The following is a 13,850-nucleotide window of genomic DNA, read 5'->3' as shown; positions in this document are numbered from 1 at the left end:
TCTATTCCTTAATTATATAAAGTAAATACAGGACAATTATTTCATAATACAGTCGACTTCGATTTAGCGGAGACGGCTTCACCGGTGCTCACAAAGAAAAGAAGAAATTTACATCTATGGCAAGAATCATCAACATACACGCTAAATACAAAGAAAGAACAGCAATCGATATGGAATTTGACAGATTTGAGTTGATAACGACTTTTCAGGTCTCCCCCCCCCCTTCCTGTTCCTCAAACTTCTTTTTAAAGCAATATGAGTTCATGAGGTGACAATGATTGGAAGAGCAGTCAGCTGAAAATAAGGCCACACACCGAGATGCACTTCATCACGTCGAGTGCATTCTGGACTACTTGCAAAGGGGGAAGGGGGGGAACAGGAATTAGATTTCGGGCTTTTGGCATCTATCGCCATGTTAGCCCGTCACGTATAGAATGTCTCTCGGCGATGGCACTGCTCAAGAAATTAGAGAAAGAAAAGTGGGAAAAGAAGGAAGCAGCCTCGGACCATTATGTGAGGTACAATCCCAGCATTTGTCTGGTCTGAATGAGGAAAACCTCGAGATAGCTGGCCTAAAAAAGTTTTTACATGTTCTCGACAGAATGCTCCACCGGGAATCGAACCGGGGACTACTCGCACTATAGGCGAGATCTACGTGGCGTCACAGCTATTACTTGAAAGGCCAAGAAAAGTCTGCTAAGTGACAAGATGACACTACGCAAGATAAGATCAGAAAACTCCGGAACAGCAAGTTTCGACCAACGTTTTTAGACGAATTTGAACTCTCAGATTTTTTTTTTTTTTTTTTAATTTCTGTTTGTAGATAGAATTGATTTAAAATTTTATTAAAGCACACATGAATTACCATGTAGCATTTTTCTTTTCACTAAATAGTCTTTATTGTCTCCTGCCTTTGGATTAACAGTGATTCTGAGTTAACCGTGGAAATGTTCCCCTCTATTATCCCAGTAAATCGGGAGTCACCTATATTACGATACACGTGGGCATTTACGTTTAATTATTGCGACTGAAAAGTCTAGAACAAAATTTAACAGCCATTGAATAACAGAAATTGCCCTTTCTCAAGTACACAAGTAACGTGAATCTATTATGTAAATAGAAAGGAGTAATGGAAGTCCGTTTCTGGTGAAGCATTCTAATTACAATGAAAGCTTGAATAACGGACACCAATAGAACATGGATATTTGTCAGTAAATGAGAGATGTTCATTACAGAGACAGTATACAAATTCAGAATATTTACAATCTTGCAATTGCATATATTAGACACTAAATACAAGTTATAAATGTAAATATAGCCTGTTATCAAAAAACTGTACTCGCTGTTCTAATTACTGGAGGGCAGAATCCACCTTGTAAAGAAAGAAATTATCCCAGTTGATTTATATCAGGGTTTCTCAACCTGGGGGTCGCGAAGACAAACGGAAGAGAAATATAATTAGAATCTACTACCGGAATTTTTTTTAAATACTATTTTGAATTTTGTTCTGATAGACATATATTTATTTTTATACACACTGTTAAGAACAACAAAAAATAGATCTGCTAAACATTTTCAACAGTTGCAGAGTTGTTTAAAAATCAATTTAAATGAAAGAGGTACGATATGAAACTAAAGAGAACTGCATATTGAAATACCAGAAAAATACAAATGAAACAAAACTGAAATACAATTAAAATTGAAAGCTAATGAGATACCTGAGCATGGTGTGATTTCACTAGTGTAGCAATATCTGGTTCAATCTTCATGACGCACATTATCAGGTCATTTAAAATACTCAATAACTTTTTTAACAACTGTCCAAGTTTTTTTTTAAAAAGGAAATTGCAAATCACTTTATTTTTTTATCATATGGCCCAAAATTAAGGCAGTTATGAAGTCTTAAAATTTTCAAACGGCCTTCATTTTGAAACACTGGCAGATCGGATTCGATAATTGTAATATGGATGAACTGACTAAATTTGGTTTTAATTCATTCGCTTTTAGGGACGTTACTGTATCCACTGTATACAAAAAATGAATTTTACTATTATAGAAATAGATGGATATCGTGACATCTCCGCAAAGGGTATATTAAAAATCCCACACAAGCTTATTATAAATCAGAAATTATAAGGAGGTCGCTGGCAAGAGAATGTGATAAAATGGGGTTCGTGGTACGAATTAGGTTGAGAACCACTGATTATATGGAAATGTATTTCAAAACAATGCCTAGGTGATAATTTTGTTCTCAGGTACGTCATATCTCTATAAAACCGATTTATTCTCTTATGTAACACAGAAAGAACATGTCATATTATTTAAATACTGAAAATGTAGAGAGTTATGGAATAATATTGGAAGAAATATGCAATAGCTGTCTTCCATGTAATCTGGCAGACACAAGCTTCTGATTGAATGTTGCTTGTTCACCTGAAAACTTATTCTTAAATTGCAGAAAGCATTCTGTGCGCTATTAATCCATGTACGAGTTTATGGTAATCCCTGTGCATTACGAGGAGGTCCCTAAACTGTTTGGGGTGAAAGAAGAGTCCTTGTTTATATTTGAGTGTACCTGTAAAAGGAAGTTTTGTCTCATAATAGCACATATATGTTTCACAGGGCAAAAAAGCGGGTCCATTTTATGAAAGTATACGTTAAGAGAAGTCTGACTGTTTATTGTTACAACACATTTGCTGCTAGCAAACGATAAAGACCTTTCAACTATCCATGAACAGAAACAAAAGATTGAAGACGAAATCACTGCTCCCCCCCCCTCCCCCCACCTCAAGACATGCTACACCGAGCATTCCGCAGTTCCCATAACAGGCTATTAAAATGTGAATGCCAAAAGCGAGCATATCTATCCGATGTCATCTTTGATAAGTAAAGAGACAGTTTGTGACATTTTGTACTGAAAACATAAATGGCATATTGTATGTATGTACTTTCGTCAATAAAAGACGTCTTTCCTGTGTTTACTCGTGCAAATTACGTTACTTCAAAATTTCCCGTTTCCGTGCACCACCCTGTACTATTTTGTGCGGCCACGAAAAACACGTGATTTTAATATCTAAAATACAGTATTAAAAAAAATGTTTATAATGATTCCACATTCTAAGCAGGTAGCCAACTTCTGAACTGTTTACTGCATTATAAAATAGTTATTATTTCGATATTAAGATAATTTTCCTTATCGCGCCATGATGTTTAGGATACCAAATATTGCTGAGTATTTTAAGTACAAACCCAGTCACAGGAATTCAGTAATTATTTCCAATGTTTTGGAAAATGCTTTGCATAATAATTGACAAGAAATTTGTCTAGTAAAGATAAGTAATGTTAATGAATATTTATCGTAGGAAAGCAATTAACGCAATTTCAATACTATTAAAAAAAAAAAAAAAAAAAAAAAAAAAAACAGTAATATAATGCACCTTGTTTATTGCGTTTTGAAGAATTTATCTTAAGAGAACAGCAGCAGGCGACATGTCGCAGAAAGAAAATGCGGGCTGCAGAAAGATGGTCTACATCTAGACGAAAATTACTGCCTCAGAAAGATTGTCTATTCTATAAATAAAAATTATGGTTACAGAAAGAATTTTCTTCTCCGTAAATAAAACACGATTCAGGACAATTCAACGTTTGATAGTCATAATATACCGATAAATTTGAGAGGCGCGAAAAGGAACAATAAGCGATACCTACAGTCGCCAATATAAGCGCTCCAGTGCATGCAGACAGCTGTCCTGTGGAGGGATGTTTGCTGAGCCATTGCGCATTGCTTGGTAGAGCAGCCGTCGAGGTTATGACATGATTCTGGTACTTAGAGAATGGCCACCTCAGAAAAATTTGTGAAAGCTGAGGGTCTCTAATTAGCAATAATGATGGCTAACCGCCCTGCAGCCAGTGATTTTTCTTTTGACGAGATTGCCACAACTAATACCTTGGCTTACATCCAGGTAAATGTATAATCTGCTGGTGACAAGGGAAACAAAATTGCTTTATGTCAGAAATCGAGTAGTCAATACTACAACAATTTCAGAACCTATTTCTGGAGATAAATTAATGTGTAAACAGGTCGCATTCAAAGTTATAAGAAGGATTCAAAGAAACTTAAATGAATCATCGTCAGGTTTCAAGAGTAAAAATTAAATAAGAGACTGTAATTCTATTTGAGTAAATATAACATGGGAATTTCTTGATTGGCTACTTATTCAGTTATTATACAGCCCTATACGCTCTTTGTACATTTCTCCACAAATAGTTTACAAAATTATAAATAATATTTTGCTTTTATGCGCAAGAAAATTTTGTTGTTGTTAATTTACTAACCATTACTGAAATGCTTGCAAAAAGTTGGAAAATGTTCTGCTCTGGGGGGTGGGGGGGATTCACTTACTTATAACGTGATCTTTCTCAGAAGTTAAGTGACTTTTATGAGAGACAGACCCAACGAATAAATTGGATTCAAACTAAATTTTTTAAACACTAATAATGGCCTAAAAACTGATCCTTTAGTACCGGTAATATCAATCATAATACTTAGGCTATTAGAGAAAGCGTTTTTGATGCGTTACCCCTTGTAGCGAATGCGGCCAAGGTGGCTATTCAGTAATTTTACTTTCACCACAGTTGTAAATCATACTGTGAGCCAGTCAGGGTTTCCGGGTCTTTTTGCCAAGTCCAGGTGTGTAATAGCAAAGTTCCAATACTCTGCACAAACCATCTGCAGATGTTTCTTGCTACAATCCCTTTGCCTGGCAACACGTCTTTCCTTTTTTCCTTCCTTTTGAAATCTTTTAACCCTTGGATGCATAAGCAGGGCCTCCGAGGCCCTATGTAGTTTTGTTTCCTTAGTCTTTGAAATATTTTATTGTGTAAAAGGCTGTGGCTTTGCGTAATCTTCGGATTGAGGATGTACATTGTGTATTGTCTTTCTGTACCAATTAGCTGTCAACGCTTTTTAGTAATTTGCATTTATTCATTTATACCCTATCAATGCATATGCAGGGCCTGCGAGGCCCTTGACCAGATTGCGTTCGCATTGCATTATTTTCAAACTTTTTGACGTAAAATATATATTTCTATAATATTTTCAGACCTGGCATTGAATAACTGGGTGCTTTTATACATTTTAAGATTGTCAATAGATGGCACTACGCACGTTGATAGTGATTTTCTTGTAGACTTTTTCCCCAAAGCATTTTACATTGTAAATTCGCAAAGAAATAAAATGTGTTTAGTAAATTGTATCCAACTTATATCAATTTTGGAAAATGTAATAGATATTGAAAAAGAAAGCATCAGACGAAAATGTCAGCAGTTTTGTGCGTATGTGTCTTGACGAAGAGACAGTGATATCCGATAGTAGTGCGACCGACTCTGAAGTTGAGGATTTTCTAGTATTGCTCGGCCTATTAGTGCTCGTGAGGAAAGAGATCAGGACTATTCTTCATCATGTTCAGGGTATTGTAGTGATAGTGAGTGCATACAACAAACAAAGAAAGATGATACCTTCATTAGCGTAAATGGAACAGTATGGAAGAAGAACGCTCCGTCTACTTCACGTACCCGAGCTCATAATATTGTAAAGTGTACCCCCGGTGTTTCAAGGGAAGTGAAAACACCGTGTCCCAAAGACGCATGGGATTGTTTCATAACCCATTCAATAATAGAAGAAATTATACATTGCACTAATTTGGAAGGGAGAAGATTAGCAACGGAAAAGTGGAAGAACGTTTCCGTTGAAGAAATGAATGCGTTTTTCGGTATTCTGTTACAAGCAGGAGTTGAAAAGAGTTGGGATGTACCTATTCGTGAGCTATTCCTGGACGAGAGGTCTAATCCTCTTTACAAAGCAACAATGTCTGTCAACCGGTTTGAAGATATCCGTAAAGCACTAAGATTTGACGACAAGCGTACACGAAGTGTTCGTCTGCAAACGGACAAGCTTGCACCAATTAGTTATGTGTGGAATCTTTTTGATAATTGCAGAAAAGTAATTATTCCCAGCGAGTTTGTAACGATTGATGAACAAATAGTGCCATTTCGCGGAAAGGTCAGTTTCATCCAATATATGCCGAAAAAAACATCCAAATATGGCATAAAGATCTTTTGGTTGTGCGATGGCAAATCATCATACGCTGTTGATGGATGTGTATATACACGCAGGAAACCAAATGAGCCAGTTCAAAGAAATTTGGGAGCAAATATTGTCAAAGAACTCACTCAAACCGTGAAAAACTCTTCAAGAAACGTAACAATGGATAATTATTTTACCAGTGTTAGTCTTGCAGAGGATATGCTTCAGCAAGGAATCACAATAGTGGGAACAATAAGACAAAACAAACCTGATATCCCGAAAGAGCTGAAAGCATCCCCCTCAAGAGAAGTAAGATCTTCAATTTTCGCCTTCAAAAATGACGTCACTCTTGTAAGTTACGTACCCAAAAGGAACAGATAAGTAATTATGCTTAGTACAATGCATCATGACAAATCTATTGTTGAAGACCATCCGAAGATGAAACCGGAAATAATAACTTTCTATAACTCAACAAAGGGAGGTGTCGACGGAATGGACCAGAAAGTTGGTTTTATACTTCCAAAAGACAAAGTCGAAGGTGGCCTTTTGTATTATGGACGAATATGATGGATGTTGCAGCTTTAAACAGTTATGTTGTCTTCTCCACTCAACATCCAGGCTATTTTCCTAACAGAACAGACAAACGTGAAACCTCAGATGATCATGAAACTTCCAATACCTAATCTCTCAAAGTCAGTTCAAGATGCCTTGAAAAGATGTGGAGTTTCCAAGCCAACCGAAGAAGTCAAAGCTCAAGAACCAAAAAGGAGGAGATGCGGATTCTGTCCTTACGATCTTCACAGAAAAAGCACCTTGACATGCTCCAAGTGTGGAAAAGACGTTTGTAAGCAACACAGTAAGTTAGTTTGTAACTCATACTTCTCATAAGTGAACAGTGTTTCCTGAACTACTGAACTTTGCAAACTGGACAGCACATGCTTAGAAAAGTTAATATATTGTGATATAGGAACTAATGTTACTTAAGTCATTGTAGTGATAATATAAATGTCATAAAAGGCTTATAATCCCAATAATAATCAAATCACTAAAGCTCTTGGTATACATGCTGCATAGTTAGAGTTCAAAAGCTTTATATATATATATATATATATATATATATATATATATATATATATATATATATATATATATATATTATAGACTATAGTTCTAATAAAATACATGATTACAAACGCCATAGCATGTTATTTAGGTGAAATGATTTAAAAGCGTATTTTTTCCATTGAAAAATCTACAGGGCCTCGGGGGCCCTGCATATGCATTTATGTATAATTTTCATACCATGAATCTAAGGGTTAAACAGCAGGCGGTCTATTGTTCCGAAACGCACCAAATACGCTCGAGCTGACGTTTTCTCCGCGTTTGTGATTAACCTTCCACATTTGAATACATGGTCAGCGTATTCCAAGCGTACGCATGAGCAATAAATACGCTTTGTGATCGCCTCAAATAGCCGGGTACTTACCATCACTATCATGAAAACATTTTTAATTTTCTACAGGTATCAATAGGTAGTACAAGACTCTAAAATGTCCTTTCGAGACTTGGTTTAGGCTTCAAACCGATATAATTAATGTAGTTTTCGAGATTTTGACCAAGAGTGCGAATTCATACAAAGCACCGGAACTTATTATTTATTTATTTTTTCACGGACTGTTACATCCTGCAAGTTTGCTTCTTTAGATTTATGTCTCAAACTGACAAGTCTATATTTCGGAGATATCACGGTTGTAAACGCAATGTGAAAGTTACACCACAACTCAATCCTTTCTACAAATAAACTATTGAAATTTTATAATACTCTATTGAACTTTGTTCTGATTAATGAAATGCACTGCACTATGGCTCTCATTCAGCAAGATCACACGTTTCCGATTCACTTGTACTAGAGGCAGGCTCTCAAACTTTTGCATTTGTCAGTTATTCATTTTACAATTATGTTGGGAGCTTTTATTTTTAACTAACACAGCTTAAACTCTACTAAGAGAGACATTTTCAAGTAAATTACAGAGAAATTCTAATATATATATATATATATATATATATATATATATATATATATATATATATATATATATATATATATATATATGCATAAAGAAATCGATTGTACAATTGATAATAATTTAGATCAACTTCTAAATGTCTAAAAGAAACCGAAGAAATATAAGTGTCAGTGTTAATATCAAACAAATTCAAAATAGGTTGGAAAAAGTATTGGTAAATATCAGTGTCCATTTGCCGATACTGATACCGATATTCCCAAAAATGGCCGATATTACCGTTACCAATATATCGGTACATTCCTGAAGTTAGTTCGAGTAAAACTCTTATATAGAAATTTAATATAATTCCACTGGAAAGTGTTTACCTTACCTTCTAAATATTCGTTTTTACTTTTCAGCCTCGTGTCCTGAAGAGCAATTTTCCCATCTTCATTGGCCAATGCGAGGATATGTCGAGTGGCTGGAGCCGATGAAAACTTGCACGCGTACATTGGAGGCTCCGCGGTGAAATCCTGGGCTCCGTAGTTCGGCGACATTCCTTGGAACTCGTCCTCCGAGTAACATTGCAGGCGTCGGATAGCGAAGTCATAGTCCTTCGAGATCTCTGCAACAAAAAAACAAATTTAACTGAGTTTCCTTTTACATCCTGAAACTACGGTACATTTCCAAACTACGCTGAACGCTGAAACAGGCCATAGCGAATCAGTAACTTCCCGTTGTAATACAGGAATAAGTTTGGTTTGATCTAGTTAACATTCCACGCATATGCCTGCAACGCTAAAGGAGACGTGGACCTACTGACTATAGTGAAATCCGAACCACTTTGGTCGTTCAACTGTACCTCCACCGGGACCACGGAACAGAAGTCAAGCGTGCTAGCCACTAGACCAAGCGGGGGATTCTAATACAGGAATAAGACTAGAGACAAAACTTATTCCTGGGACGCTGACGAACCTGTTCTTGCTATATGAAGACTGATATTCAAACTGAAAATCTTAGTACATTTCTACATGGAACTCTCGGGTGCTTAAGCGATTGCAGAAAACTGCTTCCTACTGGTTTGCTTTTGGCGCCCCCTAGAAAGAATTGTTGAAAAATTATAATTCTTTTACTAATTTCCTTCTTATTACCCCTAAAAGGTTTCCGCTGGGTGACGTGAAAATACCTCCCTTGACATAGAAATAATTCAAGGAGCCTACCAGAACTAATTGTTGAGAAGATTTAATTCTCTTACGATTTCCACATGAATACGGCTTCCGTATGTGTGACATAAAAACCAGTGCTAAAACCACAAACCAACATGTGCTACGTGGTCACTAAAAAGCACGAATGCTACCTAACCGAGTCGGTGGGATATCGCGGTAGCGCGTCCGAAGGGAGCAGGCGTGTCAGCGATGGTGGGTATACGCTAGCTGTACACTGTCAAGAAATATACCACCTATGCAAAAATAGCATCTAATAAAGCCATCTTTCATATGCACTCATATTATCCGTCGTCAAGCACTTGTAATCCTGGAGACGATGAATGATGATGGAGAACTGGTAGAATGAGAAAGTGAGAGGAAACCGAAGTATCCCGAGAAAACACAAGAATATGATGTTGTCCACCACACACTTACTTGGACCAGGATTGAATCAGGAACCACACGCACCAGAGGTCCCTTCCCCCCGAGACTACGGTAATACTTTAAAATATTCAGATCAAAACTCCTGCATTCCATCCAATGCTGCTAGAATCAGGGTTGGCAAAAAACATGGTTTTTATTGAAAAAAACAGGTTTTTTTTTTTTTTTTGGTTAAATAATTTGCTCTATGTATTTATATCACATATGGACAGAAATAGGCTCGTTTCGCCTTGGTGTTAGTATGCAACAACCGAGTTATGCTGGAAGGGGTCACATAAGCTTAAAACGGAATCCAAACCGCTTCTCGGCTTACATCCAAGAGAAATTGTCCTCCATTTGAACTCGAAACCGGGACTAATTGGCCACAGATGCGATACGTCTGCCAGCTCACTCACGAAGGACTCCTAATAAAAATACGTTGACTGATCTTTACACATTTGTTAACATAATCATCAAGAGTCATTAGGACAGAAGGACAAAAAGATAAACAATTGCACAAGTGGAACCATTATACAGAATTACATATGGACAATTTCAAAGTACTACAGAGTACAGAAGAACTAATTTAGTCCAAGTCAGTTCACTACGACTTTTATTAGTCCAAGTTAAAGAAATATAACGACTTACTTTGCATGTCAGTAAGAAAAGTGAATCAAGATACGAATTATTTGAGTCCACTTTGGCTCTGACTCATTTATACATAAATAGTCACCAAAGATCCTTGTTATTTTAATAACTGCCTCTCGTGGGGTTTGTACGACCCCCCTTCCCAAAAAAGTACGGCACTTCGATGCATTTTATCAATACTAAACATTATTAAAACGAAACAATGTTTAGAATTTTCCTTTGGTTGCATAACAATAACAAACTATTAAAAAATCACAAAAGAAACATACAAAAAGTTACATAAAAAAGTTGTTTTTGGAATATAACCTCTTTGAGTAAAGAATGGGGAATTTAGGTCTGAATATAGTACGAATGATATATGGGAGTGAAACGTGATAATCCACAAAAGTGTGTTTATCAAGATTTTACGAATAGTTACATCTTTACGAACATTTTTCGTTTTGGGGTTTAAACCCTGGCTAGAATTATTCGAATTGTAATAGCACACGTTCACTACCTGCTTTCCCAATCCCGAAGGAAACCCAGCAAATCCTAGAATACGATATTTAAAATAATCAAATGTTGACACCTCAAATATTCATGTTCTCCGTATAAAACACACGAAAATAAGCCACAAAAAATAGCCCTCGCACATCATTTCTACTATCCTTGATCCCAACACTTCATTCGCGACAGGGTGATACGACGGTACATCTTCAACTTTTCTTGATTTCGGCACAAATAACGGATGATTCAGCTCCCCGCCATACTGGCTGCCTTCACACAGACATATTTAAGAGGGACAGGAAGAACTCTGAGCCAGTGTGCAACGAGTACAGATACTAAGGCCCAGGGTTGGCTGGTTTAAACTGTTTCAAAAAAAACAACTCTTTAAACAAACAAAAAAAAAATAAATAAATAAATAAATAAATAAAAAACAACGAAAAATGCTTTAAATCCTATGAACTGCATGGTGACGTTTTCACATATCAAACCATCTGCATTAGTTTTATCTTCTTTTCGTCTTTTATTCAAGGTGTCCCATGTTCAATTCTCGATCGAACCACAACCCTTCTTTCGAGTGTAAACCAAGTAGCGGTTCGAATGTCACTTTAAGTGAGTCTTCCCTTTAATAAGCTAGGTATTACATAAGAATGTTAAGTCTAAACATACGATACGAAACCAAACGGTATATTTCTGATGCCTGCTGTTTTATTTATTATTATTATTATTATTATTTAAAGAAGTTGCTTAATTATACTGATAGAAACTGGCAGAATTTATCGAATGCCTATGTAGCTTCCAACATTACCTTGGATTAGGCTTTCAGTTTTAATTTAATTGAATGATCTCTACATACTACATTTGTAATTTAATACCTTAGTTTTAGCGTAGTGATTATGATACGTTGACCATAAAATTTTACATGCCAAGCAATAACAGGATTTCTCCGTTATTGGTTTGCATTTAAACTAACAGGATTTTCCCAATGGCTAAGGCGGGAGTTTCCCCATTTATATATAATTCTGTATAATAGTTTCATTTGTGCAACTGTTTATCTTTTGTTCTGAAATGACTCTTGACAATTATATTAACAAGTATGTAAAGATCGTATATGTAAACAACGTATTTTTATCAGGAGTCCTTCGTGAGTAAGTCGCCAGACTCATCGCATTTGTGGCCAATTAGACCCGATTTCGAATCCAAATGGAGAACGATTTCTCTCGGATGTAAGCCGAGAAGCGGTTTGAATTCCGCTATAAGCTTATGTGACCCCTTCCCGCATAACCCCGTTGTTGCATAATGCCACGAAGGCGAAACAAACCTATTTCTGTTCATATGTAATATAAATAAATAGAGGAAATGATTTAAACCCCAAAATAAATATTTAAAAAAAAACTGGTTTAAACCAAAAAACCCGTTTTTTTTGTTTTCAATAAAAACCATGGTTTTTCCAACCCTGCTAAGACCTAAAAGAGAGGCATGTTGGTAACTTATCAATATAACTGTATGAGAGAATGAACTGAAACCAGCAAAATTGCTTCAAAGATACATCGTATTTATTTAAAATTTCGAAAAACCTAGCTTGTGTTACAGAACAAAAGAAATTATAATCAATTTAAACAATGGTTTGAAGGAATGTTTAAATAAAAATTTGTGGGCATTGTCCCGCAGATGAGAGCAATAATTAACCTTCCCTAAGCTAACTTAGAAACATCTGGCTCGCCTATGGAAAATATCACAATTTTCTTATATGGATACCATCTTCCAAACCTATGCCGTTAAGTGTGTGTACCTTTAAGTCAGGTCAGTAGGATGCTCAGTACATCTAAAAGATTGGATACAGTAGGGTGATAGTAATCATGTTGCAAATCTTTGGTGAGATAACCTAATTTGTAAAAGGTTAATTTAGTCCTTGGTGAACTGAACGTTTCCTGTAATGGATTGAATGTGTCCCACACTCGAAATGTGTTGCAAATGGACGCGAAGGATATATTTACACAGAATTTTACTTTATTAAAAACTGAGGTATTTCTATTGAAATTCAGAGTAAGCTTGGGAAGACGACAACTCTAACAAATGTAGCTCCCGAAATAATTTCATGCAATATGTTAATATGAAAAAAATACACTACAATAAAACTTCCGGGTTAACTTTACAACCGGTATACTCACTCAGAAACGAGAAATTACACTCTCTTAATTTTATGGAAATGCGTCAGAACTTCGCTAACCTTAAGCTAAGCCGTCTCTCCTCTGCCCTCCTTACTTTACTATATCATTTTAAAGCGATCCTACTTATCGATGCACAGCTTAAGCGTGTACTGTAAAGTTTACCCAAACTTCCTTCTCTTTAAACAACACGTCCCTAGGATATAGTGTACGAGCTTGCCACATTTTCATAATGAACAAATACTGTTTCAATAAAACGAACTCATTTCACATTAAATAAAAAAAATACTTACTTCCAAACAACTCTCGCTGGTGCAATAACCTCAATGAAGTCATCCTTATAGAACAGCAGTCCCAATAATTAGCTTCAATTCTTTACAATAAAAATCAAATATCTTGAAACATCCTCCAAAATAAATCACATACACACAAAAACACACTACATTCCACAAAGCGTCATTCCATTGGGGACAGCGTCGGATTGGAAATTGCAATTCGCGCGGGAAACAATTTCGACTTCGATCTATCGAGTAAACACATCACGAAAACATAACAACAATTGAAACACTATATTAAAGTAAAATTATTATATAAACTTTAATAAAACTAGATTCGCCACATTGTGCCTCTCATTCCTTATTGGTTAAAATTAGGCAACATAAAATTTACTATTACCTTTCGATAATTCACATAGCAGTTATAATTAATTTTTTGCATTTTTCGCGTTGCGTTCCAATCAGAAAATTTAGCAAAGACTCATACGGAATGAGACTAATGGGATTATTGTCACTATAAAAATAATCTCATACTTAATCTCACAGTTTAAAATATCTCA

The 13,850-nt window shown here is 35.9% G+C and overlaps 1 protein-coding gene across 1 annotated transcript in view; it reads right to left on the bottom strand.

Annotated features, from left to right (window-relative positions):
- l(2)dtl (WD40 domain-containing protein denticleless) overlaps nt 1–13,507 on the bottom strand; it is a 44,839-nt gene extending 31,332 nt beyond the window's left edge. Inside the window, exons 1-2 of the mRNA XM_081766727.1 lie at nt 13,309–13,507; nt 8,483–8,716 (exon numbers count right to left, since the gene is read on the bottom strand). Coding sequence (XP_081622853.1) covers nt 8,483–8,716; nt 13,309–13,351 — 277 coding nt within the window. The 5' untranslated portion in view covers nt 13,352–13,507. The remainder of the gene's footprint in view (nt 1–8,482; nt 8,717–13,308) is intronic.
- Nucleotides 13,508–13,850: the final 343 nt, after the last annotated feature.

The sequence above is a fragment of the Thermobia domestica genome, chromosome 7 (genome assembly GCF_964235325.1).
Source record: "Thermobia domestica chromosome 7, izTheDome1.hap1.1, whole genome shotgun sequence".
Lineage (NCBI taxonomy): Eukaryota > Metazoa > Arthropoda > Insecta > Zygentoma > Lepismatidae > Thermobia > Thermobia domestica.
Note: the sequence above shows the minus strand (reverse complement) of the source record. Positions and strands in the feature narration are given on the sequence as shown.